Raw genomic sequence first — 27565 nt, 5'->3', positions numbered from 1 at the left:
GGAAAACCACTGGAGGACAGGCCTGTTAGGTTTGCAGAATTTTATCCAGTGATGCCGCAGTTAGATTTGAGAAAATATAAGCATTTTCCACTTAAATATTATTTGTAGCCCTTTTGATTCTGGAGCACGCAGCCTGTTTCTCCAATTTGGACAGGGGTCACAGCTGTCTTAAGCGCCCCCCCCCCCACCTCCAGGTTGCCCAGAGTTGTCCTTATGTTCCTTTTTTAGGGAGCTGACACCACGCTTATCTCTGCTCAGGAATAGAAAACGGGAAACATAAGGAGCCCAGTGCGACAAGGCAGCCTGAGGCATCAGCGTTGGAGACTGAGCGAAGCCGGGTACCTCGTGGTGTAAGCAGCGTGCGCTGGGCAAGCCTCTCCACAGCCCTACGTCAATCCCAGGCGCGCAGGACGGCGGAGCTGGCTGCCTACCTCAGCACCTCGCTGGCTCGCTCACCCCTGAACTCGCAGCGCAGAGCGGCCTGCAGCAGAGCCTGCTGCAGCGCTCTAACCGACAGGCGAGCTCTCCCCGGCCTCCAACTCTTGGGCCCCGGACTCTCAGCCTGGCGCCCCTGAGAGCCCAGGGCCTGAGTCCCCCACACCCCTGGCACCTATGGTTAAGATGGCTCTGAGTGGGGTCTACGCAGCGCCAGCCCAAGGCCAAAGGTTGAGATGGCACCATGCCCATCTCACATACAAAAGCTGACCAGGCCAGCAGGGCACTGATATTACAACTGGCCGGACGTTGAGGAGTGTTAAGAGGGACCAGCTGGGGAACCCCCAAAGGGAAGAAGGCTCAGAGCCAGGGGACTGGTGGTAGGATGACTATGAGTGGTTGGAGGAAGAAGACTGGGAGGCAACAGGGCTTAGTGAGCAGGAAGAGGCTGGGGCAGAGAGCAGACCAGAATCAGAGGCAGGAGAGGAGGGGGGCCAGGAGACAGAGATGAGGCAGGCTGCTGAAGAATCCAGGGAATCCGTGCCTCCTGCTGCGGTACGCTCCCCTCTCCCCTGGTCTGCCAGAACTTATTATTGTTGGGGTGGGGGCGGGGGTTTCCTACTGGATTGTTTTTTTGTTTTGTTTTTACTATGTATTTTGTGATTTTATATTGTGATTTTATGTCATAACTGCCCTGAGACAAATAGATGTACCGGTAATACAAAATACATAATGAAAACAAGAACAATCCAATAGCCCCTCCCCCCGCCCGCAACACATTTTAAAAGGGCACTGGATCAGCCAAAGGCCGGGTTAAAGAACAATATTTTTGCCTGGTGCCCAAAGGTTTATAAGGAAGGCACCAGGCGAGCCTTTCTAGGGACAGCAATTCCATGAATGTAGAGAAATGACGAGGGCAGAGCAAAGAGAGACAAGACGAAGGAGTCTCAGGTAGTGTTGCCATATGACCAGAATTTCCCGGACGTGTCTGGGATTCCAATGACGGAATTAGCGCCCAGGGGGGATTTTGGGAAATCGTCAAAATGTCCAGGTTTTTGTTTTGTTTGTTTTATTTTTTTATTTTACTTATTTTCTTCTTAGTTGTGCTTATTGTATGTGTACATGTATAATATACCTTGTTCAGAATTGGGAAAATATGACGCCTATAATCAAAATAATTATTGTATATAACTTTATTTAAGTTTTGTATTTGCGTCTGACTTGTATTTGTAATTGGAGACTTTGTGTTTTAGTTTGTTGTATCTGTAAAATCTATAATAAAAATATCAAAAAAATAATGTCCAGGTTTTTGACCCCCCCCCCAAAAGCTTCTTTAAATATGGCAACCCTACCTCTGCTTTCTGGGGAGGGGTGGAGAAAGGAGCAGTGGGAAGAACCGTCAGTCCTCGCAACTGCCTCACTGGGACAAGACATACTGAGAAGAGTTGCTGCAATCACTAGGCCTGTGCTGTTTTGGTTTCTTTGAATAAAAAGCTCACCGACACCGGTGTTGTTGTTTTTATTATTATCTCTGACCTACTCCTGACTCTGGCTCCTGACAGCCAGGCTGGCTGCTCTGCCCACGCAGCTGTGCTCTCCAACACCTCAACACCACTTCCTGCCCTAAAGAATCTGCCGCCTGACACTATCGCCACCTCTGCCCAATGTTGGGGCCGGCCCCTCAAGAGGTTTGCGTTCATTAATGTGTGCAATTTGGGGCAGAACAAGGGTGCTCGGCTCTTACGAAACGGTCACAAGGGGTTATGGGTGGAGGAGGAGATGTGAGAGAAGCTTACCTGTAGCAGCAGCTCAACCATCTCCAGGTTATCGTTCTCCACGGCATGCAGTAGCGGAGACCGCCCGCTCTTAATATCCTAGGGTGGGGAGAGAACCACAATGGTGCGAGAGTAAAGATTCGGTCAAATCCTGCGTCAGTTCTCAATTTACGGGAGGGAGGATGGAACAGAATTCACAACCCTCTTCCTCCGACCCATTCCAGTCCCAAAAATAGTGGCTTAGAGGGCCACCAGAAAAGGGTAAGGAGGGCCGGAGCTGCCCTCTGTCCTGCCCCGTAGCAGAGATAAGAGAATGAACCGGGGGACCACCAGAACTATACATTTATAGCACCAGGATACTGTTTCAACAGAATCCCAGAATCCCGGGAGCTGCAGTTTGTGCTGAGAGTTGTCAGGAGAGCCGCCATTTCGTCCCCAAAACTACAATTGCCAGAGGAACTCTGGGATTTGTAGCTCTGTGACTTTGAAATTAGATTTGCATTAGGAGGTACTTTCTGTTCTTAAAGGGGTGTGTGTGTGTGTGGAGGGGAACTCACATATCTGTTAATTCTGCCACATTCAGGCCCTGTCCTATTAGGCGAGAGCAGTATGTCGACACCCTTGCGTACACTGCAAATGGACCCATTCACCGGCAAATGTGTGCACACAGAAAGAACGACAGCTTAAACAACAACAGATGAAAGAGGAAGCTCGGATTCTGCTTAGCAGGGTTGGTGGGGTCAATTAAGGTGCAATCAGTATCTCCTCAGTGCAGAATCAGTTTCCGTCAAACTCTCTTTCAGGTTGGCACTGTTATCTGCATCTATACCCTGCTGTTGTGCCTCAAGAATATTTCAATAAAATGCATGGTGGCTTATTTTATTTTATTAAAAAAATAAAAGATCTGCATAAATTTAAATGTTAGTGTCAGAAGGGAGCACAAGGGTCATCTAGGGCTGCCATACGTCAGGAACTTCCCGGACATATCTGGGATTTGTTTGTCGGAAACAGTGTCCGTGTAAAAATTGTTTAAAATGTCCAGGAAAACCTGGGCGTATGGCAACCCATGCTGGAAGTGTTGATTTTTTTGGGTGAATTCCCTAAAAAATAGCTCAAAAACTTCATTTTTAAGGGAGATCTTGCAAAGAAAAACTCAGTAACTTTTGTGTCCGGAATATCACCCTTTGAAATATGGCAACCCTAATCTAGTCCAATCTTTAGCCCCATGTGGGGCTCGAACCCACGGCCCTGAGATTAAGAGCCTCAGGCTTTACCGAATGAGCTGTACACACATGAGTATGTGTTTATTTATTTATCCCCCACCTTTTCCCCCAACGAGAATATATAGTATACTCCTGCATGTTACTGCACAGCTATAAACTGAGAATAAGGAATCCAGAGGCTTCTGTTTAAGAAGGATGGCTCAGTCTCCAGCCCTTAAGGTATATCTGACTGTAGTTTATATTATTTTTGTGTGTGCGCTTGTTCAGGTTTGCAAGTCTGCAGGGAGCATCTGCTGCATTTTAAAAAATCTTGCACAGCACTTAGTAGTTTGGGCTTTACAACAAATAAGGTAAGCTTTGAGGAGGGGGAAAGCCTGATTTACATCTGTTTCAATCAGTTTGTTTATTGCCCGGCATTTGATGACCATTCGATGAGTGTGCGGGTGACCTCACTGCAGCCCGACTATGCCGATGGAATTTTTTTTGCAAATGAGTCAATGCCAGAGGACATAAACACTTTGATTCATCTGAATTCTCCAAATTCCTGTTTTGAATTTGCTTTTAGACCAGCCTCGCTGGTTTTGTACTGTATTTTTGCTTTGATGAGTTAAAAACAAACAAACATTTTTTCAGTCACATGCCACTTCGAGATTTAAAAAATACTGAGTGGTTTATAAGTGCTTTTAAATAAATAAAGGTTCAGAAAATGGTAACCGACAGGATCGAAGGGGATGATCAAGCATGATCTTCTTCATGCAGGGCATAGGCCAACTGTGGAACTCCCTCCCACTAGAGGCAGTGACGTCCACCTACTTGGATGGCTTTAAAAGAGGAACAGACAAATTCCGGGAGGTTAAAGGCTAGGAATGGCTACTAGCCACAATGGCTAGGCTTAGCTTGAGTCATGGTCAAAGGCCTGGAAACGATGCCTTATGAGGAACGGCTTAGGGAGCTGGGTATGTTTAGCCTGGAGAAGAGAAGGTTAAGGGGTGATATGATAGCCATGTTCAAACACCGTATTTTTTCGCTCCATAGGACGCTCCGGACCATAGGGCGCACCTCATTTTTAGAGGAGGAAACAAGGAAAAAAAATATTTTTCTGGTTTTCCTCCTCTAAAAGCCCCGTTTTGTTTTGTTTTTTGTTTTGTTTTTGAGGATCAGCTAAAAGTTTTGCAGCTTTTTTTGCAAAGGGAAAAGCCCTGGGGTTTGGGGTTTTTTTTTTTTTTTTTGGAGGATCAGCTAAAGGTTTTGCTGCTGTTTTTGCAAAGGCAAAAGGCCTTTTTTGAGAATCAGCTAAAAGTTTTGCAGCTTTTTTTGCAAAGGGAAAAGCCCTAGGGTTGGTTTTTTTTTTGAGGATCAGCTAAAGGTTTTGCAGCTTTTTTTGCAAAGGGGGAAAAGCAAAGCTCCTTTTGCAAAGGGGGAAAAGCAAAGAGGAAAACCCCCATTTTTATGGGGTTTAACTCACATTTCTGAAAAATCCTAAGGAAAGGGAGCCATTTCTACTGTTTTCAGACAGATAATCTAATCAGCCAGTCACATGTCCTGGGGAAACAAACAACCTCCCTCTGCAGCACATTCAACAAAGGAGGGCGGGGCTGAAAGGGAGCCGGGGACTCTTATCTCTCTCCCGATCTCTTGCTGATCAGCTGCTGAGCGGGTCCTTTCAACACCCCTTTTTCTCTTTGTAAAATAAAAAGCACAATTTGCTTTTGGCCCCTGGGCAATTCAGCTCCAGGGACCACCACTCGCTCCATAAGACGCACAGGTATTTCCCCTTACTTTTTAGGAGGAAAAAAGTGAGTCTTATGGAGCAAAAAATACGTATATAAAAGGATAGAGGAGGGAGAAAGGTTGTTTTCTGCTGCTCCAGAGAAGCGGACACGGGGCAATGGATTCAGACTACAAGTAAGAAGATTCCACCTAAACATTAGGAAGAACTTCCTGACAGTGAGAGCTGTTGGACAGTGGAATTTGCTGCCAAGGAGTGTGGTGGAGTCTCCTTCTTTGGAGGTCTTTAAGCGGAGGCTTGACAGCCATCTGTCAGGAATGCTTTGATGGTGTTTCCTGCTTGGCAGGGGGTTGGACTGGATGGCCCTTGTGGTCTCTTCCAACTCTATGATTCTATGAAGGTGACTCGGAAACTACAACTAATCCAGAATGTGGCAGCCAGACTGGTGGCTGGGAGCAGCCGCCAGGACCATAGAACACCAGTCCTAAAATACCTACATTGGCTCCCAGTACGTTTCCGAGCACAATTCAAAGTGTTGGTGCTGAGCTTTAAAGCCCTAAACGGCCTCGGCCCAGTATACCTGAAGGAGCGTTTCCACCCCCATCGTTCTGCCCGGACACTGAGATCCAGCTCCGAGGGCCTTCTGGAGGTTCCCTCCCAGTGAGAAGTGAAGCTACAGGGAACCAGGCAGAGGGCCTTCTTGGCAGTGGCACCCGCCTTGTGGAACGCCCTCCCATCAGATGTCAAGGAGATAAAAAAACTATCTGACTTTTAGAAGCTTAGAAGCCATCTGAAGGCAGCCTTGTTCAGGGGAGTTTTTAATGGTTGACTTTTTATTAAGTTTTTATGTGTGTTGGAAGCTGCCAAGTATAAATAATAAAATTATTATTAAGGTAAGGTAAAGGATCCTTGGATGGTAAAGTCCATTCAAAAGCAACTATGGGGTTGCAGCGCTCATCTCGCTTTTCAGGCTGAGGGAGCCGGCGTTTGTCCACAGACTGCTTTCCGGGTCATGTGTCCAGCATGACTAAACCGCTTCTGGCGCAATGGAACACCATGACGGAAACCTGAGTGCATGGAAACGCCATTTGCCTTCCCGCCACAGCGGTACCTATTTATCTACTTGCACTGGTGTGCTTTCGAACTGCTAGGTTGGAAGGAGCTGGGACCGAGCAATGGGAGCTCACCCCATCATGGGGATTCGAATTGCTGACCTTCCGATCAGCAAGCCCAAGAGGTTCAGTGGTTTAGACCACAGTGCCACCCGCGTCCCTAAAATTATTATTATTATCTGACTGGCCACTGTGAGAACAGGCTGCGGGGTTAGATAGGCCTTTGGCTTGTTCTAACAGACAGGCTCTTCTTACACTAAGGAAATAGAGGGGGGGGGACATCTTGCTTGCAGTGATTAATCTGTGTTGGGTCATTTTCACATGCAAGTCATCTCCTGAGGCTGCAGGCAATGAGATTTGGAAGTCTGATGTTGAAATCTCACAGCCATGACAAGGCACCGTTCAGCAGCTTGTCTAGCAAACGGGCCGTGATGACCGAGCGCAGCCTCTCCCTGTGACTTGCAGGAGCAAGTAACTCTCCACACCTGCGGCTGTCTAATCAGCTCTTATGTCCTCAAACAACTCCACCCACCCTGCCTCGCTTGCCCAGGAGCGCTGTGGTGCCCATTTCGTCTCCGCTTCCTCCAGAATCCTTCCTCAAAGCCATTGCTTCTGCAGAGCTCTTGGCACAACACTGTAGATCTCCTACCCTTTGTTTACAATCCATTCTCCAAGCGCCATTGTACTGAATCTTATATTGTAAGCTCCTCGGGACAGGGACCTGCCCTCTTGTAAAACACTGTGCAGTGGTACCTCTGGTTATGAACTTAATTCGTTCTGGAGGTCCGTTCTTAACCTGAGGTACCACTTTAGCTAATGGGGCCTCATGCTGCCGCCATTGTGCGCCATTTCTGTTCTCATCCTGAGGTAAAGTTCTTAACCTGAGGTACTGCTTCTGGGTTAGCGGAGTCTGTAACCCGAAGTGTTTGTAACCCCTCAGCAAAGAAACAAGCTATGGAAACAGATGCACATTTGCTGAAATTTACAGCTTTATGCAGGCAGCAAGCTTTGCTTGGAGTTGGAAGGGACCCTGAGGCTCATCTTGTCCAACCACCTGCAATGCAGGAATATGCAGCTTTCCCATACAGGGATCAAACCTGCCACCTTGGCATTATCAGCACCACGCTCTAACCAACTGAGCTATCCAGCTCCTGGACAGAGTTCTCTTGAACCCTGCAATATTAGAGCTGTGAGCAAGACATCCTCTCAAAATTCTTCACCCCATTTGTGGGCAACTACTGGGTGGGTTGTTGGTTTTTTCCCCTTTTCTGGAAGGGGGAAGGTGGATTTCACTGAATTTCTCGGAGGAAGGGAAATCCCCCAACAGTTTCTTGGGAGTAGGGCTCGTCATTAGTCATGACGGGAGGACAAATTCTTTCTTTCTCCCTCTGTGACTGTGTGTGTGGCCACAGTCAAACCATGTAAAGAATTATGATGCCACTTTATACAGTCATGGCTTCCCCCTAAGAATCATGGGAGTTGTAGTTCCTTAAGGGTGCTGAGAATTGTTGGGAGGGGTCCCCTGCTCCCCTCAGATAGCCTCAGTTCCCAGAGTCCCCTGGGAAGAGGGATAGAGCGCTAAACCACTCCGGGAATTGTAGCTATGGGAGGGGAATAAGGGCTTCCTAACGATTCTCAGCACCCTTAACGAACTACCGCTCCCAGGATTCTTTGGGGGGAAGCCATGACCGTTTAAAGTGGTATCATAGTGCTTTACATAGATGGTTTGAATGTGGCCTGTGTGTGTATTTGTTTGTAGCCCGGGCCCTATTTTGCATCCTTCATAATGCCCCAGGCCTAGCTTTGTTGCAGGGCATTGTGGGAGGGAAATGGCAGCCGCCACAAATGTTGGAGAAAATTCTGCGAAATGGCCTTCCTCTTCTAAGCAGAGCAAGAAAAAGGAAACCCGTCTTCAATTTTCCTCAGAACAACGTCTTCTGAGAACGTTCAGTGCAGCTCCAGTAGTTACTTACCACAGCATCAACATCTGCCCCGTGTTCTAGCAGAGTCAGAATAATGTCACGATTCTGGGTTCCAACAGCCACATGGAGAGGTGTAAAACCTGGTCAAAATGCAAGAGAGAAAGAAATGAGACGACTGAAGAAGGAAGGAAATGTACACCTGAGGATTATCTGTCTCACGGAGGCAGGATAGTTCCTCCATATAATGACTAGAAAATGTGGAAACAAAACAAAATGATGCAGAAAACGCAGTAGTAATAATAATTTTATCGCTGTGGTTTAAAATGGTATTTCAGGATTTACGTTTAGATGACTTTGACTGCTATATGTAAACCAGTTTAAGGTCTCCTTGTGACTGAAAGCAGTATATAAAAGTGTATGGTAATAATAATAATAATAATAATAATAATAATAATAATAATAATAATAGGAAGTACCCTATGTTGCAATCATATTTGGAATACTTTATACAGCTCTGCTCACTTCACCTCAAGAAGTGTGCAGTTTGGGGCTTTTAAGCTTATGTGAAAAGATGACTTTAATTGCTGGTGTATGCAAAAATAGCAGATTGTTATTATTATTATTAATAATAAAACTATATACTATACTATAGATACTATAATAATTAGTATCTACAGTCGTACCTCAGAAGTCAAACGACTTGCGAGACAAACGTTTTGGCTTCCGAATGCTGCAAACCCAGAAGTGATTGTTCTGGTTTGTGAAAGTTCTTTGGAACCCGAATGTCCGTCGTGGCTTCTGCACCTTCTGATTGGCTGCAGAAGCTTTCAACTTTCCCTGCCTTGGCTCCCAAACATCCTGGAAATCAAACGGACTTCCGGAACGGATTCCGTTCGACTTCCAAGGTACGGCTGTATTAGATTTCTTAGCCGTCCTTCTTCCTAAGGTCACAGGGTGGGTGACAACAATTGAAAAATGCAATATTAAAATCAAAACAATTTGCAGCCAGAAGAGTTGGGTGGGCCCTAAAAAAGTAATCTCAGGCGCCAAACATCTAGATTTAACATCTGTATGAAGCTGCTGGAAGTGGTCCTTGGGAGTCTGTGGGCAAGGTGACAGCCTGTTCTGTTTCTCTGTTGCAACTGAGTCACAAGTAGCTGTGCATGCCTTAGACTGGAGGTTGGGTGCCTCGGTGGGCTGGATGAGGGCCAATAAACTGACACTGAACCCTGGTCAGATGGAATCACTGTGGTTGGTTGGTTCCTAGGTTCAGGAATACAGAAACCTGCTTTTTTAGATGGGGCTGTGCTCCCTCCCAAAGAGCAATTGCCCAGCTTGGGTGTGCGCTTACACCTATCTCCATCACCCAAATGTCCTCAGTGGCAAGGAGTGCTTACTGCCAGCTTCAGCTGGTACTGCTGATGGCGGGCATTCCTAGAAGACATAGCTTAGCTGCTGTGATCCATGCACCGGTTAACTTCACAGCTGGATTGCTGCCATGTGCTCTGTGTGGGGCTACCCTTGAAGTCGGCTTGTAAGCTGTAGCAAGTTCAGGATGCCTAATAGAGGTTCCTGCTGCTCACATATAAAATATGCCAAGGGATCTACACTGGCTACAGTAATAACGGCATTTTATTTATTCATTTGATTGGCATAGGTCTTTCTTGGGAGACCATGGGGGGTGAAGTCAAGGAAGGTTACAGTGCCTGCTGTGGCTATAGAGACCGATACGGGAGAGACATGTTTTGTCCATCCATCCATCCATCCATCCATCCATCCATCCATCCATGTATTCATGATTATACTATGTAGAGGCCAAAATCAGCTGCCATAGAAAGTTGAAGATGTTGGCTTTGATCTCCAAGACCGCCATTTTCCATACAGTCTACCCAGATCACAGTAATCTACAGCTAGTGGGGACCCCCCCATAACTACTAAAATTCAACTGCCCAGGGTTCAAGTAACACATCCATTGTGCTCAAATTGAGAAGTTCCATGACCATGGGTGGTGTTACGATGGATGGAAGTTAACCAAAGCTCCAAACTTCATTAGGGCAGCGGTTTGGGGAGTTACCGGTATATCCTTGGGTCCCAATCAACACACCAACCCATTTCCACACCCCATTCCTGGTTCCTCTTCCACGCTTACCCTCAAAGTTTCGCGCCTCCAGATCCAGAGGACCCGGGCTCCCATCCAGCAGCTCCTGCAGGCAATGGATGCTGTCGTGTTCGCAGGCAAGGTGGAGGGCGGTCTGCCCATTGCGGTCCAGCACCATGGGCGACGCTCCGTGAGACAACAGCAGCTTCACCAGAGTTGGCTGGGCTGTGATGACGGCCAAGTGTAAGGGGGTCTGGAGTTTGTAGGGGACAAAAGAAACTCTTTGTGAATGCGGGTGGCTGCTGGTTATGTATTTATAGAGGTCTACTATAACTAACGGGACGCGGGTGGCGCTGTGGTAGATAAATCCCCACAACGGGGTGAGCTCCCGTTGTTCGGTCCGTGCTCCTGCCAACCTAGCAGTTCGAAAGCACATCAAAGTGCAAGTAGATAAATAGGTGCCACTCCTGCGGGAAGGTAAATGGCATTCCCGTGCGCTGCTCTGGTTCACCAGAAGTGGCTTAGTCATGACCCGGAAGCTGTACGTCGGCTCCCTTGGCCAATAAAGCGAGATGAGCGTCGCAACTCCAGAGTCAGACACGACTGGACCTAATGGTCAGGGGTCCCTTTACCTTTACTATAACTAAGGTTCTTAATCTGGGCCCTCCAAGGCCTTCATATCCGTCAAAGCCAGCAGCTGCGGTATGTTTCAGGCATGCTTTGAAGCAGCCATGATGGATCAAAATGGATGACGGCGTCTCTTCCATAGAAGCAGCTCACAGTATTGTGTACATGTTTGCTGCTTTAGATAAGGGTCATGCAAGCCTTGACAATTGGATTTAGAATAACAGGAAAAGCTTTTTTATGTATGTGACGATGGCTGTGAGAATGCTTCTAGCCCAGAGATGGAAGGATGGAGAAGAATGGCAGACTAAACTGATGGGAGTATGCACAGATGGTAAAACCGATGGGAAAGATCAGAAACCAGGAAGTTCAAGTATTTGTAAAAGACTGGAGTAAAATTTTCAATATATTAAAAAGACCATTGTAAACAGTTAAAATCATTGGCAAGGATATAACGACACTTGTAATGTGGAATCAATTATGATAACTATGGATATATAATAGATGGATAAGGGTAAAAAATGCAGAATACTTTATTTTAAATATGGAACCCATGGAGGGAGGGAAGGAGGTCCAAGGGTTTGAAAGAACCTTTTGTTTTAATGTTTGAAATGGTTAAAGTTGGAAACGTTCCCTGCGTGAGAAACCGTGCATGCAACAGGGGTCCCAGTTGCTCATCCCCCCCCCCCAGGTAGATTATGGTCATTCACAGTCTATGTTTTTTATGGGTCCTCCCAAATGGTAATTACAGTGGACCCTCAGGTTATATAACTCTCTGGATACGTAAGCTTCGGGTTGTGAAAGCGGAAAACTCAGAAGTATTTTCAGGGTTTTGCTGCTTGTGCGTGCGCCGAAGCAGCACCTCTGGTTACAGATTTTTCGGGGTGCGCATGGACCCCCGGAACGAATTAAATCCATATCCAGAGAGTCCACTGTAATGGAAAACTCAACAGGAAGGTCCAGCCCCTGCTACCATTGCTGATCAATATAAAACGTCATACCCGCCAAGTGTCCCAGGAGAAGATGGGAGTGGAAGCTTCTGATTCCAACTGTAAACTAATAACAGTTCCCTGTGATGTTTGGGAAACTATGGCTTGATTAAACTCTAGTTAGGATCTATTTGCAGTTTCAGAACCTGGCTTACTCTGAAACCATAGCAAAAACAACAGCAACACCCCACAGTTTTTGAGTTTGGGCATCATGGGGAGTTGATTCTGGATGTAGAAACATCCTGTCTCTTTTTTTCTGGCATGTAAACAAGGAGGAGAGAGGTGGAAGGGGGTGAGAAGGAGCTTGGGGGTCTCCACAGCTAGGAGAGCTAGCAGGAAACCACGGTCACACATTAAATCCGAAACAGACCTTTAAACAGAGAATAAGCTCGTACTGAATGCTACCGGATTTGCTTCTTAGTAGCATTTAGGATCAGACTAAGGATTCGTTTCCAACACAAAACTCAATGAAAAATTGTGCTGTGTTGTTGCAGGTCATTTCTGGGTAACAGCAGAACAACTACAGGGAAAGTTGAATGCAGACCCCCCCCCCCGGAGCTGTTTGTAGCTGGAGATGTCACAGAAGAGAAACCGAAGAAGTGGCAGGGTTCAAACTCAGCATCTCCTACGCAGCCAGCTAACCAGAGGAAACCCAGCTGGTTCCCACAGAAGAAACCGCAGCCCCCAGCACCTGCCTGCGCTGACGCAATCGGGCGCTTCTCAGAAAGGGACAGGGTTGGTGCAAAAGAAGGGTTTATGAGAAACAGATAAGGAAATGACAGCGAGGCTGGGAGGGCAATCTACAGCCCGCTTTACCCTGAACTCCACGCAGACACAAACACAAACACACACCCCTATTTTGGCGGCATTGCGCCATTCTCTCGAACCCTCGCCGCAATCTGACTTGCGTAGGGTGCAGTTGTTTTCCTCGGAAAGGCTTCCAGACAGAGAGAGAGAGAGAGTGAGTGAGTGAGAGTCTGTAAACAGGAAAGCTCTTTTTTTTCGGAGACCCTCCAAAGTCAGAGCCCAGGTTATCTTTTAAGAGTGTGCTGGACCGGGCCAAAGGCCCATCTAGTCCTGTTTTCCAACCAGATGCCAGCAACTGGTTTTCAGAAGCATCGCCGCCTCTGACTGCGGAGGCAGAGCCATCGTGCCTCGTAGCCATTGATAGCCCAATCCTCTTCTTTTAAAGCCACCTGGGTTGTTGGCCACCACTGCCTCCTGTGGGAGAGAGTTCCACAGTTTAACATAGCACTGTGGAAGGCATTTGGTTTGGAAGTCATTTGGCCAGACTTTTGTGGTAGAGGTGGGTCTGTAAGGGACGAGGCGGAAAATGAACGCCGTTGGATGGCTTGATTTGGCACAACTGGAGGGTGTTTTTTTTTTTTTTGTTCTGTTCCCAACCCCACCGGCTTTTGTAAAATGGCATCATCTGCCTTGATACCTAGGGAGAGGGTGGCCCACCTTCAAATATCTCAAGGGCTGTCACATAAGAAGAGGGAACAAGCTTGTTTTCTCCAGCTCTGGAGGGTAGGACTTGGAGGTAATGGGTTCAGGTTACAAGAAAGGAGATTCCAACTCAAAAATAGGGAGAACTTAAGAGCAATTTGACAGTGGAACGGATTCCCTCGCGAGGTTGCGGGTTCTCCTTCCTTGGAGGTATTTAAACAGAGGTTGGATGGCCACCTGCCATGGATACTTTAGCTGAGATTGCAGGGGGGGGTTGGACTAGATGACCCTGGGAGTCCCTTCCAGCACTTCAATTCTATGATTTTGATATCAAAAATGTACCAGGAAGCATTTGGACATGAGGAAGCTAGCTCTGCCCCAGCAAAACTAAAAAGAAACCAAAACTGTAGAAGACAAAAGTGAGTGTCATTCATGGCTGATTGAATTTTCATTTCCAGTTAAAAGGATTTCCAGGAACAAGCCTGTGCGAGCTTTCATCCACCCACCCCCCAAGACCCTGGAAAGCCAGATGTTACAGCAGAGAAACTGACGATGAGGCAATACTAGTAACAGATGGGTCCAGGATCGCCGGGTAGAAGGCAAGTTCGCATTGTCACTTTCTGCTACTAGCTTGGGGCAGGGGGATCTAAACACGTGACATTTGTACATACTCCAAGAGGGTGGAGCTGTTTCCCGATCATGTAAAATCCAATTGGCATTTGTTCCGATTCAGCAGTAAAGAGGGGGTTTTCCCGGGGAAAGCGGCAAGACAACAACAACAACAAAAACCCACCCCACTCTCCTACTGTGACTTGAAATCATGGGGGAAATTAAAGTGTGCATGGGCTGTGAGGAATCCTGAGTACTTGTGACATCGGAACGGGTCGTCGTGGTCCCCCCCCCCCGCAAAATGGGAGGTATAGGTTTGCTACCCCTAGGTAACTAGGAAGCTGTAATACAGAGAGACAGAATCAAATGCAATTTGAGGACTAGGATAATGCCAACATTTGGGGCACAACACGGCAGCGGTTGGGTGGCAGCAAAACCAAATTCCAGCTAGTGGAAAAGTGCAGTGAAGACGACCAGAAAGGGGGTCTCCTCCAACCTTGCAATCAAATCAGCGAAAAGGTTCAACTTTTCATTTTTGAGAGTCCTTATTAGATCAGGACATCTCCGAAGAGGACTTTTCCCTGCAAGTCTTCCTTTTTGGAAGGCAAAATTTCTGGACTCTCACTGCTTGGGATTTCAAGCAGGAACATTATTCTTTATTAAACATGGGTTGCTTTTTTAAAAAACAACAACATGCAAGTAACAAACAAACAAACACACATACACATTAAAACCAGCAAAAAAATCTAAAGATCATTCATCTTTTTTTAAAACACAAACACCCCACCCACTGAAGGAAGCCACAGCTCATTAAAAGCCAAAGAAATGTTTTTGCCTGGCGCCCTAAGGTGAGCAATGATGGTGCCAGGTGAGCCTCGCTAAGCATTCCACAAGAGGGGAGTCACCACTGAAAAGGCCCCATTCTGGTGTTGGCCTCCTCTGGAGGAGGAACACGGAGAAGAGCTTCAGCTGAGGGTTTGAGCTAGTTCATAAGCAGAGAGGCAGTCTTTGCGAGATTGGCGTCCTGAGCCATGTTAAGGCTCAGAAACAGCATTTTGAATTTGGCCCGGAACCTATCTATGCTGGAAGGATGCAAGATGGATTTACCCAGGAGCCAGTCTTCATTTAGTAAGACATCTCCTTAGCTGCCACTGGGAACCTTCTTTCCTGCAGTCTGAGGATTGCGGATGGGCGTGAACAAGACAAAACTCCCACGAGCCGTCCTTTCCGTTGCGCAAGGCCGCGCCTGCTTTACAGATTTATGGCTGCCACAGAAATCTAGTTTAAAAACCTTGCCCGCCTCAAATCCGAAAGCTGGCTGTGCACAAAAAAGGACAGAAACAGAGAGAGGAGAAAGCACACAGCCTTGCATGCTTTCGGAGGCGGCTTTTTATCTGCAGGATGGTTTGACCCTAAACTGCATGCTTATATAATATATATATATAACCCCGACCCCCTCTAAAACCTTTACCCACCCCCCTGCAACTTCCGCCTGTTGTTCCTGGTGTTGTGACTCAGTGCTGCTGAGTGCAGAGTCCTTGTGTCTTTCTTGAGCCACACATTGAGGAAGTTGCCTGGGGTTTGCCACCAGTGAGGGCTAGGGAAAGTCCCTTGGGCGGGAGAGGGGAGGGCAGAAGAAGCTGCTGGGAATTAAGCCGTCGAAGACTCCTGAAGGGCTGCAGTGTTTGGGGCCTTCTCTCCTTGGCGTGCAGCTTTTGCCAGGCTGGTCTCCTTCCAGACTCGGTGCCACTGCTAAACTACAATCTCTGCTCCGCTTTGTGGGAGAGCTGACCTAGGAAGCCTTATGCAACCTGCCTGGTCCAAGGATTAGGAGACCCCCAGCCTCTCAAGAGTTTACTTCTCCCTGCTCCAGCAAGCTCCCATGCTACTTCTGTTGCGTTTTGTGCTTTCCAAATGCAGTGGTACCTCGGTTTTCGAACGTAATCCATTCCGGAAGACCGTTCAACTTCCGAAATGTTCGAAAACCAAGGCACAAAGGGCGGCCTGCCAATCCAATAGAAAAAAATTGTGAAAAACAACAGATACACACAGCGGAAGCCAATTGACCTCCAAGGCGCGTTCTAAAACAGAAACATTAGCTTCCGGGTTTTCGGCGTTCGAAAACCGAAACGTTTGGCAACGGAGATGTCCGAAAACAGACTGTACCACTGTAATTTTTTTAAAAAATATATGTAGCAAAGAATGCTGAATACTGAGATCTCTGTGAATTATGGAAATTAAGCTTATTTGGGGAGGAGAAGTTACCTGTGAACTTAAACCCTGACCCTTGAAGTCCTACTCAAGCCTCACTCCCTGCTTCAGACAAGAATTGTCCATCAACTTTCAAGCCTTTCTTCTCAGCCTTAAAGGCTAGAAACTTGGGTTGAAAAAAACACATAAAACCCTCAGTTTTTAATAAACTGAATTTTGTGTCTGGAGCCTCCACACACATTCAGCACATTGGAATAATTCAGACTTGATAAAAATCAAGATTTATCCTCACTTCATCACACAACAGCGAGGCCAGGGACTCAAAAGGATCGCCAGCAATTATCTTCTGGAAAAACCCACCAGAGCATTGTTGGACTACAACTCCCATCATCCTGGGCTACTGGTCCTGCTTGCTAGGGATGATGGGCGTTGTAGTCCAACAACACCGGGAGACCCGAGTTTGAGAAACACTGGACTGTGGCAACAGGTTTAAGGCACCCCACTATCATAGCCAGACCCCGCTCTCTACTGGGAGCAAATACAAAAACGGAACAAGGAAAAGGTGACATTTGGAAAGAAGAAATTGGTGTGGGGGAAGGAAGATCTGGACTGGGAAAATGTTGGGGGGAAGACTGGTGGGAAATTGAAATGGGAAGAGGGAAAGCGGTGAGGAGGGGGGTGGGGTAAAAGAATGCATGAGATTTATTAGGAAGGCTAGCCATGGTACTCCGACGTCAGAGGGCAATAAGCGATTTGGAGAAGGGAAGAAATATTTAGGCTTTTTTATGATAATGTGTTGATTACAATTTTTATTTTTAAGGTAGGAATTAGAAGTAATAACAGCAATAGCTTTACTATGTCAAGAGGAAAAAAAAGATATAAGAAGTTAAGATTTGGAATAGGATTTTATGTGATATTAATAAGTGGAATGATATAAGATGTTTATTTGAAGATTAAGAATAATGTTGAATGATTGTTAAACTAGTTATAAAGTTACTAAAGTAAATTAGAATTGAACGCAGAAGAGAGAGCGGGGGAAGTCCCCCCTTAATAAGATTTGAAATAAGATTATAATTAAGAATTGGTGTGTTCCAGTGTCAGGGTGTGAGGTATGTATTAGTTTTCTTTTAAGTTTTATTTGTATTGTTTGATGTGTTTGTTTTTTATTTGTAGAATGGGTGTTGTTTATTTGTTGTTTTCTTTATGTGGAAATTTCAATAAATTTTTATTAAAAACAAAAACAAAAACGAGAGGGGTGCATTGGGCCGAAGATCATGCGAGCCGGTCCCTTGGTTGCCATGGAGGCCGCAAAATCCCAGGCTGGCCCTGAGGCATCCTGGGAAGGGACCAAGAGTCCTGAGTCCTTCCTAAACCACACTGGAAACAGGCCTGTCCAACTTAGTTACTGAGGTGGGTGGTGTCCCAACAATATGGCGGATCAGTACGTCAGGCCAATGATTGCATGAGCTCATGAGCCACAAAACAGACCCAATTTGGAAGGGAAGGCCTTTGTATTGATCTCCCAGCAGGTCCTGATCTGCCGCCACCTCTCCACCTCCGCTCTGAGAACACGCCCAAGGCTTCTCCATGGCGACGGATCCCAGGGGAAGATAGGATTGCGCAAACTTTCAGGGAAATTCACCAAGCATTAGGAAGCTCAGATATCCCGGAAACCAGAGTTGGTCCCAAACCAAGAGGGTTCTGCTCAGGCCCCATTTGCACAATAACGCAATAGGATAGCACTTTAAACAGTCAGGGCTCCTTCCCCCCAAAGCATCCTGGCAACTGATGTTTTGTTTTGTTTTTTAATGGGTGCTGAGCGTTGTCAGGAGACCCCCTTCGCAGAACTACAATTCCCAGAGTTCCCTGGGAGGAGGGATTGATTCCGTGAGCGGAATAGGGGGCCTCCTGCTGGCAACTACGTTTCCCAGGATTCCTTGCGGGGGAAGCCACGGCTGCTAAAGCGGTGTAACAGGGCATCAAATACATAGCGCAGATGTGGCCTCAAGAGTAGACCCATTGCAATTAATGCACCCAATGCGTCAACTCTTGAGTAGAATTAACCCTGGATATGACCCTTCGCCTTTTCAGACTCAAAATCCCAACCTGCAATACAGGACCTAATGCCCACCACCACTTTTTACATTTTGAAGTCGTTTCTCTTCTCTCTCTCACTCCAGCAGGGCACTACATCTGCACAAGATGGACCTGCATGGCTGTGGTCACGTTAATAATCAATTCTTAAAGCTGCCAACTTTCCACAGGGGGCACAGGCGTCCAGGAACCCCCTGCCTCGGCAGAAGAATGGATCGATAGCTCAGTAAACCTCGATCGATCTCTGGTCTCCCCTGGGCAAGGTTTCTGCCCAAATCCCTGTGCTTTCTGTGTGGGTCTTCCTTCTCTTGAGGGCCGTGTTCTTGAGGGAAGGCTAGTTACAGGTAGGCAGCCGTGTTGGTCTGCCATAGTCGAAACAAAATAAAATAAAAAAATCCTTCCAGTAGCACCTTTGAGACCAACTAAGTTTGTTACTGGTATGAGCTTTCGTGTGCATGGTATCTGAAGAAGTGTGCATGCACACGAAAGCTCATACCAAGAACAAACTTAGTTGGTCTCAAAGGTGCTACTGGAAGGATTTTTTATTTTATTTTGTTTTGAGGGGAGGCTGTATGTTAGCAGCCAAAGGAAATGGATCCCGTGGTGGGAAAACACCCCCTTTCCTTGTCCCTCTGCTGTCTGCCCCCCCCCCCCAAATTTCCTATTTCGCTCTCTCTTTACTGGCTGGATTAACCATTCAGCAAAATAAGGACACCCTCAAAGGGGGCAGCACAGAAATTTTCCATTGCTGGATTTACCATGGTGCGTCGGAACCAGGTCCCAGCAAAAAATGGCTCCCACAATAAATGAAAAAAATTACATACCTACATACATGCGTGCATACATAGAACGAATAATAGTAATCATAGAGTTGGAAGGGACCCTGGGGGTCATCTAGCAATGCAGGGATCTTTTGCCCAATGTGGGGCTTGAACCCACAACCCTGAGATTGAGAGTCTCCTGCTCTACCGACAGAGCTATCCCAGCTAGAGGTTGATGATATACATTCATCTTGGGAATACAACCAAATTGGAACCTTGGAACTTGTATATGGGGGCACCAAAGTCTATTAACTGCTTAGGGCCTCTAAAGGTCTGGATCCAGAATACCCCAGCATTACTGGAAGCCCTGGGAAGAGTGGGGGAACCTGTTCTCTCTCCCTCCCTCGATGCACAAGACCTGATCATGCTCTAAAACCTCCTGGAGGGGGAAGGGCTGTGGCTCCGTGGTTCAGAGCCTCTGCTTCGCATGCAGAAGGTCCCGTGGCTCATTCCCCGGCGTCTCTGGGTAGGGCTGAGAATGTCCCCTGCCTGAAACCCTGGAGAGCCATGGCTTTGTCAGTCAGTGCACAAGCAAAACTGAGCTAGACGGACTTGGCCCCAGTTTGCACTGTGCATTTAAAGCACCGTGTGGGGCCGGCCCACCCAAGAGACAAAGTGAGACGACTGCCTCAGGCGGCAGAGTCCGCTGGGACAGCAGATCCTGGTGTAGAACTTTAGCCAGGGCCGGCCCAACCAAGAGGAAAGGTTAATGCACTATTTAAAGTAGGGCCAGCCCACCCAAGAGGCAAGTGGAGACGACCGCCTCAGGTGGCAAGATCCACCAGGGTGGCATAGCCCTCATGTCCATTTTTCTCTCCCCCCCCCCTTGCTCCTGATGTAGATCTTCCTTCACCCCTTCTTCCCTGGCGGGGAGAGAAGTGCCATTTTGGGCTCTGCCTCAGGTGCCAAACTGTTTTGGGCCGGCCCTGGCACTATGATACAACTTTAAACAGCGCCCCCCCCCCAGGAAAAAATTGTGGGAGCTGTAGTTTGCTATGGGTGCTGAGAGCTGTTAGGAGATAACTGATTCCATTCGCTAAAACTACAATTCCCACAGTTGTAGTGGGAAGCAGGATTGACTGCGAAACAAGGCTGAGGATTGTAACAGGAGGTCTCCGAACAGGGCTTAACAAACTACAGCTCCCAGTTCTTTGGGGGAAGCCACGACTGTTTAAAGTGGTATTGCGGTGCTTTTAATGTCTGGGGTGAATGTGGCCTTGGTATAAGGCAGGTTGCTATGATTCCTCTCCCCACTTTTCCAGCTGTGTGAAATCAGCCTGAAACCTACAATAACATTTGGCTGCCCACAATGGTGTGAAGAATGAAAAGCCAGAAGGAAACTTTCTCCCCGTGGCCTAAGAGAGAGGCGATCACAACCCCAAGCTGTGAGCGCTCGGATGGAGAAGCCCTCCAAGTCCTCCCAAACGTGCTGCTAAAGCAAAGCCCCCATGTCCAGGAGCAGTGTACCTCAAAATATCAGGGGCTGCGGACAGAAAACAAGGTATGATTGCGTTCACATCCTCTATGCTAAGATTCTTGGTGGCCACGGTGGGATTTATTTATTTTTCGCATTTCCGTTTGCCTTGCTTTCCTCCAAAGAGCATGCATAGTTCTCCTTCCCATTTTACCCTCTAACAATAACCCTGCGAGGTAGGTCAGGCCGAGGGCGAGTGACGCCCAAGGTCACCCAACCAGCTCCATACCCTGGTCTCCTGAGGCTGGGTCCAACACCTCTAACCCCTACACCACACTGCCTCTCTCTGAATGATGGACCGACAGCACGCCCCTGCCCCGTGGCTCACACTTACCTGCCGCAGGTTGTTGAAGGTGTCCAGGCTTTGCCTCCCCTGGTGGAAAAGAGCGATCAGCCGTCTAGCGGCCAGAAGATTCCCCTGAACCACAGCGATGTGGAGAGGCCTGGAACGGGACAGAGAAATGAGCTGCGAATCCATTAGACCAGAGATCCCACCCCTCCTGGTCTGCAAAGCAGGCTTTGTTAACCTGGTGCCTTCCAGACTACAACTCCCATCAGCCACCTGGAGGCCCCACTTTGGCAGAGGCTGCATTACAGGGACATTGACACATGAGAAAAGTCGACTGGGGACTGAAGGTGGCGTGGATTGGAGCAGCGGCTTCCAAGCCGTGGAGCTCCCTGCACCCAGAAGCACGTCCGCCACCTTCATTATACAAGAAACACTATACCGGGGCTTCTGACACTTGGAATCATAGAGTTGGAAGGGACCCCCAAGGGTCATCCAGTCCAACCCCCCCCCATGAGATGCAGAAATGCTAAATCACCCATGACGTGAGATGTACGTTTTTAGGACGCACTTTATCTCTGTGATTGGGTGCCGTTTTAAGCTGTTTTTAATATTGCCTCTTAATAGTGCAACCAACCTATACAAGTCATTTGTACTGCACTGAGAGCCAGCTCTTCAAAACACCCCAGTCACTACACCACCATGCCCTGGGTGCAAGAAACCCCACAAATGCTCCCCCCTCCCCGTCCCTGCCTTTCACCTCTCCGGAGTCGGCCCACCCCCTTGCTTTGCTCAGCTCAGCAGCCTGCCATAACCATTTGCAAGGACCACCAAGGGGCGCCCATCCACGAGAGTGAATGGGGTACGCCACAGCACCCCATTGCAGCTGGCCCCACCTGCCTTCCCTTCCCCCATACATTTCAAGCGCTATCACACCGGCCCTCGCAGCCGAGGAGCATCCAGGAGGCTGCAGTTTGCTCAGGTGCCGGGAACTGTAGCTCTGCAAGGTCAGAGCAAATGGGGAGTGTGAATGCAGCTTCCTCTTTGCCCCTGCAGAGCTCGGGAGGGAAGGGGCAAAGCCTGAGATTCCTTTGCCCAACACGGGACTCGAACCCATGGCCCTGAGCTTAAGAGTCTCATGCTCTACCGACTGAGCAACATCATAATAAATTTCGCCGGGGGCGGGGGGGAAGGTGCCTCGTCATTCCGTTGTCAAAGTTCAAGGTGCCATTTGGCGATCAGCTTATATATCTGAGCTTCTAACACAGCCAGAGACCCAAGTTTGAGAAACACCGGTTTGCTGTCTGAACCCTCTATAAAGGGTCATGTGTGGGATTAAGGGGTCTCCCGGCTTGCAGCCCCCTCTTGCTCTAGGTCAGGGGTAGGCAACCTAAGGCCCGGGGGCCGGATGCGGCCAATCACCTTCTCAATCCAGCCTGTTTTTACATGAGTAGAATGTGTCCTTTTATTTACAATGCATCTTTGGTTTATTTGTGGGGCCTGCCTGGTGTTTTTACATGAGTAGAATGTGTGCTTTTATTTAAAATGCATCTCTGTGTTTTTATTTTTATTTTTGGTGGGGCATAGGAATTCGTTCCATTCCCCCCCCCAACAAAAAATATAGTCCGACCCACCACATGGTCTGAGGGACGGTGGACTGGCCCACAGCTGAAAAAGGTTGCTGACCCCTGCTCTAGGTTGTCCAAAGTCTCCTCTGCCCAATGCCCCCACCCCCTGCCACATAGCACCCCTGGCTCCACCTGACTTCGCAGAAGCGACCTCTCTCTCTCCCCATTTGCAATGAAACGAAACCACCTTATCGTCTGGGGCCAAGCCCACAGGCAACGGGAAGGGCTCCCAGGGCACCGACTTCCAGTAAGTAAGCAGAGCCCTGACCTCCGCTTCCTGTCTCGCTAAGAGAGCCTCAAGGGCTCACCGCAGGAGCCCCCCCTGCGGCACAAAGCAGCCGAGAGGGAGGAGGAGAACAACAACAACCCCTGGTTCGGGGCTCTGCAGCTCAGAAGGATCTGGGATGGCTTAAGGAGGAGAGTGGGGCGGGGGATCACTCCTCCCCTTTGCTTTGCCCCATTCCAGAAAAAGGGACGGAACTGCCAACAATTACACAGCAGGGGAAACGTAAGCAGACAGGGAGGAAGTCAGGGTGTGTGTAAGAGAGAGGGAGGGAGAGGGGTGTAGCTTGGGTAGGGGATTCCCCCTTGGCAGCTTCACTTGGCTCCAGTTAAACAAAGCTGCTCAGTGAGAGGAGCAGGAAGGCGGAGAGGCCTTCCTCTCCAAATGTCCCTCCACTCCACTCCCCCCCCCCCAACCCAAACCAGAAGGAAGAGCATTACCTGTACAACTTAGGCTACGTCTATGATCTTTCCAACCACCCAGGGTGGAAAGAGGCAGGCTCCTGCTGTTTGGCCCTAGAGGTGGGGTAGACTGCTTTTGGATATGGAGGCTCAACTTAGCTACTGTGGCGGACAGCCTAAGTAAACGGCTGCCCTGACATGGTGCAGCAACACAATTCCGCACACCAGGGGCTGACGGGAGTTGTAGTTCGAAACATCTGGAGGGTTAGGGAAGGCTGGTGCGTGTTGATTATGCAAAGGGTGGATTTCTTCATCCTGGGAGACCCGGGTTCAAATCTACAGCAGAAAGATTCCAGAAGGCTCAACTCTTGGATACCTTCCAAGTCAAATAACCTACCCTTTCCCTCCCCTGAAAAAAAAGTGTATTTTTAAATGTGTTTGCTGCAGTTATGCTCTTTTTTATAGAAATGTCTGTACAGAATAACCAACAGCTGCTTGTTTCCTTTTTTTAAAACAAAGGGGCTGTGTGCTGTTGGCTTAGCTAGCGCACAGGCCCATTTCACTGATTACGCAGATAGTCACTGAGGCTAGAACTACGCGTTCTGCAAACGCATTGGGGGTGGGTCATGGCATTTGCACGGGAAACTGCTGCAATTCCTCTCCCCACAACCAGAATCTGCAAGCGGCTGGTCACCAGCATAGAGATAAGAGATACCACAAAGCAACCATTTGCATGTGGGGTGAAATATGGGGTGTTGGCAGTTGCCCTCTCTGCCTCCTCAAATGATGCCTCAAATTCTTCAGCCCCACCGTGGAAATTGAATCTAGAGGCGAGATTCAACTTCCACCCAGGACTCAGACTTCGGTGCCGGGATGGGAAAATCAGAAACAAGGAAGTCCTCTGAGCATGTGCAAGCTGCCGTTTAATTATAAATCCCCAGGTATTGCACACATGCCTTCTCAGAATCGACCCTCACAACTGAAGCTCACCCCCCCACCCCCATTGCCTGCCAGGCCCCAATCCGTCCCGGCTTCTCCTGCACTTCCAGCTCCCTCCCCTCGAGCACCCAGCTTCTCCCTCTCCTTACGTGTCTCCGTCCTCATCTTGCTTGGTCGCTGTGGCAACGTCTAGGGCCAGCTGGGCCTCCATGGGGCAGAGGAACGAGTAAGGGGTGGGGACCCTCAGCACTGGGTTGGGGGTCACGGGATGCAAAAGCGGCGACATCTCGGGGCTGATGAAGGGGCCGGCCAAACCTGAAACGGGGAGGTGGGGAAAAAGAGAAAGAAGGGGTTGGAATGAGACGCAAAGCCGACCCTAAAAGAACCCAGGCGTCCGGGACTCCTAGTCCCCTCATTGATAAGTTCACTGGAAGGCTTTCCTTGAGCTCTGCCCGTCGCCAGCTTCTTCAGGAGCCAGGAATGCCGTTTTGAGCCTCGGTAGTGGTGGCAGAGAGAATGGGCGCATAGGGCCGCAAGCAGCAAGAGTGGCAGCAAAGCTCCAAGGTTGCATTTCATTGCCTCCAAAGGCAGCAGCACATTTTAAAGGGTGCTTTGTTATCGCTGTTCGTATACGCAGGTGCGTTTTAGACATCGCAACAACCGAAGACAAGGGTGGTCCTGTTGATTTGTTTTAAAAATAGAGAGAGAGGAGGAAACTGCCCCCCTCCCAAAAAACCTTGGTTCTTGGTGCTAAGATGCTCAGATTTCTTCACTCTGGTCAAAGTGGGTGGGACGGCAGCAGAAAAGGGCAATTAACGGGTCCAATCTGCGCCATACAGTTAAAGCACTATTTATACCACTTTGTACTGCTCCCCCCCAAAGAATTCTGGGAGCTGTAGTTTGTTAACAGTGCTGAAAGAGTGCTTTAAATGTGTTGAGCGGATGTGGACTGCATCCAATAAGATGTGCTTGGTTTCGGTCTGGCCGCATTTGCGCCGCAACTCAGGACGGTCTTTGCTTAATTGCCGCCTGAGGTGAAGCGCAGAGTTTCCACACCCAGTGGGCAGCAAGGAAGGGAGTGGTTTCAAAGGGAGAAGGTGAGCTTCATGGATGCTCCTTCGATGGAGACACGGGCAGAAGTAAAGCCTGAGCATCTAGCGCTGCCACAGGTGTGCTTCTCCCGATGCCACAGATGCCACAATTCTGACAAAACATTCCGTGAAGTCTGGATTCCCCACGTGAAGAGGGGGCTTCAATTTACCTTGCACCTGTGCTGGCCTCACAGCTGACAAAGACTTCTGTTGTGCTCAGAAGCTTCGTCATCTCCAAGCCCCTAGCTGGTCCAATGGCAAACAACTCATAATAAATAATAAAATAAAAAATACTTCAGGCGTTTCTTTCTACAGCACATGCGTTCTGCAGAGTGCTCCAGCTCGCCAACAGTAGGCTCTTTGGACAAGAGATCTTTCCCAGTCTGCATCTTTACTGCATCAAGATGTTTTAATGATTTTATATCTTTTAATGATTTAAAAGATCTGCCCTGGGCTCCAGAAGGAAGGGCAGAAATAAAATGAATAAGAACAGAATCATAGAATTTTAGAGCTGGAAGAGACCATGTAGTCCAGGGTTTCCCAAACTTGGGCCTCTAGCTGTTTTTGGACTACAACTCCCATCATCCATAGCTAGCAGGAACATTGGCCAGGGATGATGGGAACTGTAGTCCAAAAAAACAGCTGGAGACCCAAGCTTGGGAAACCCTGACTAGTCCAACCCCCTGCAATGCAGGAATATACAGCTGTTCCATACACCGATTGAACCTGCAGCCTTGGTACAATAATAAAATAAATGAAAATATTCTTCACTGCAGGCCAGGAGCAGCTTGCTACAGCCACCTAGGCATTTTCAGGGCTGAGGTGCGATGCACACAAGGGGACTTCTCGATTCAGACCAAGGCAGGCACCAACATCTCCATTTCACCCGCTTCACAGACCTCCCATCCATCTGGCTGCCACACCTGCCTGACAGATTCATTTCCTCCTTGCTGCAGGCCTTCCTCTTCTTGACCCCTACAGCTGGGAAAGGTTTTTTTAAAAAACAGAACAAAACAAAAACAAAACAAAACAAAAACCTTTTGTGCAAGTCCAAGGCCTTTCCATTGCCTTAATTACCAAGTGGGACCCTTGGATCGCAAAAGGGACGATGCAAACCAGGAGTGGGTCACCTGTGGCCCTCAAATGTTGTGGGGCTCCATCTCCCACCGGCCACGGCCAACACAATCCGGAGATGATGGGGTGTGTGGTCCATCGAGACCTAGAGCACCGCAGGTGAGCCACTCTCGCTGCTGGAAAGGCAAGCGGGTGGGTGCCAAGTGATTGGGAAGGAAGTTGCCTGCAAAATAAACCCTAAAGATACAGAGGTAGAAAAATCAGCTGCTGGGGGAAGGGGATTGAGCATTCCAGAGAGGGTGCCTTCTCTTTACCTGAGTAATACACAGCTGGGAATCTTGGGTAGCTGACAGAGATATAAGGAGAGTGGTAACCATTGAAGGGGGAGCCCCACAGCTCGCTGCTCTCCGTCTTGGGGACTTTGCCAGCCAGCGGCCCCTGGGCGCCCCCACCTGCCCCCGGCACAACATACGGGCGTTTCCGCAAGGGCAAGCATGTCTTGGCCTTCTTCTCCCCCTCCAGCCCCGCCTGGGGGGAAGCCGTGCTCCGCATTCCTGGAAGGATGGGGCCGGGCTGGCAGACGGCACTCGGGGCTTCCTCGGGCTCCCGGGAAGTGGGCAACTGCCTCCCGGAGGCATCCAAAGAAACCTCTCTGTCGGGGGAGACGCATCTGCCTTGGCTGCCCCCTTTCCGCCAGGTGCTCAAGTCCACAGGTAGCTCTCCGGCCATGTTTGCCAAATCCTCCTTGCCGTCGCTGGGCAGGGACTCCCGGGCAGGGTTCGCTTTCGGCTCCAGAGCTGGGTCAAGGGCTGGTGGAGGGGGAGGCGTCCACCTGGTCAGCTTTCCCGGGTGCTGCTGAGTGGGCAGTCGGAAAGTCACCATCACCTGCTCATGTTCGCAAACCAAAAGCCCCCAGGGAACCTGCTCACCCAAGGGAGCTTGGGGGAGGCTCTCAGTTTCTGACGGCTGCCGCTTTCCAAGCGCCCTCGGACGGACGCTTCAAATCCCTTTCCATAGGCTCGAAAGAATGGATGGCCCGGTTACCTCCACCGACGTGCCATGTGATCACACCTGGGCGCTTTGCTGGTGAGGTGTCACTCTCAGGAAGCCGGCAGGCAGTCCTTTCCGAGAGCAGCAGGGAGAGAGACGAGGGTGGGTGGGGTGCAGGAAGGTCACAACCCCACCCGCACCCTCCTCGTCCGCTTTCTGGATTCCGGGGAAAGGAGTCACCAGCCAAGCCGCGCCCGGTCTCCGTGCTCCGTCCCTTGCCAAGTCATTCTCTTCTCTTGTTTTTCTTT

At 48.8% G+C, this 27565-nt stretch overlaps 1 protein-coding gene across 1 annotated transcript in view; it reads right to left on the bottom strand.

The window, feature by feature from the left end:
- Nucleotides 1-27346, bottom strand: part of BCL3 (BCL3 transcription coactivator) — a 29894-nt gene extending 2548 nt beyond the window's left edge. The window contains exons 1-6 of the mRNA XM_033158352.1: nucleotides 26582-27346; nucleotides 24252-24417; nucleotides 20900-21008; nucleotides 10346-10547; nucleotides 8248-8336; nucleotides 2232-2309 (exon numbers count right to left, since the gene is read on the bottom strand). Of these exons, the coding sequence (XP_033014243.1) occupies nucleotides 2232-2309; nucleotides 8248-8336; nucleotides 10346-10547; nucleotides 20900-21008; nucleotides 24252-24417; nucleotides 26582-27149 (1212 nt within the window). The 5' untranslated portion in view covers nucleotides 27150-27346. The remainder of the gene's footprint in view (nucleotides 1-2231; nucleotides 2310-8247; nucleotides 8337-10345; nucleotides 10548-20899; nucleotides 21009-24251; nucleotides 24418-26581) is intronic.
- Nucleotides 27347-27565: the final 219 nt, after the last annotated feature.

This window comes from Lacerta agilis, chromosome 8 (assembly GCF_009819535.1).
Source record: "Lacerta agilis isolate rLacAgi1 chromosome 8, rLacAgi1.pri, whole genome shotgun sequence".
In the NCBI taxonomy this organism is placed as follows: domain Eukaryota; kingdom Metazoa; phylum Chordata; class Lepidosauria; order Squamata; family Lacertidae; genus Lacerta; species Lacerta agilis.
Note: the sequence above shows the minus strand (reverse complement) of the source record. Positions and strands in the feature narration are given on the sequence as shown.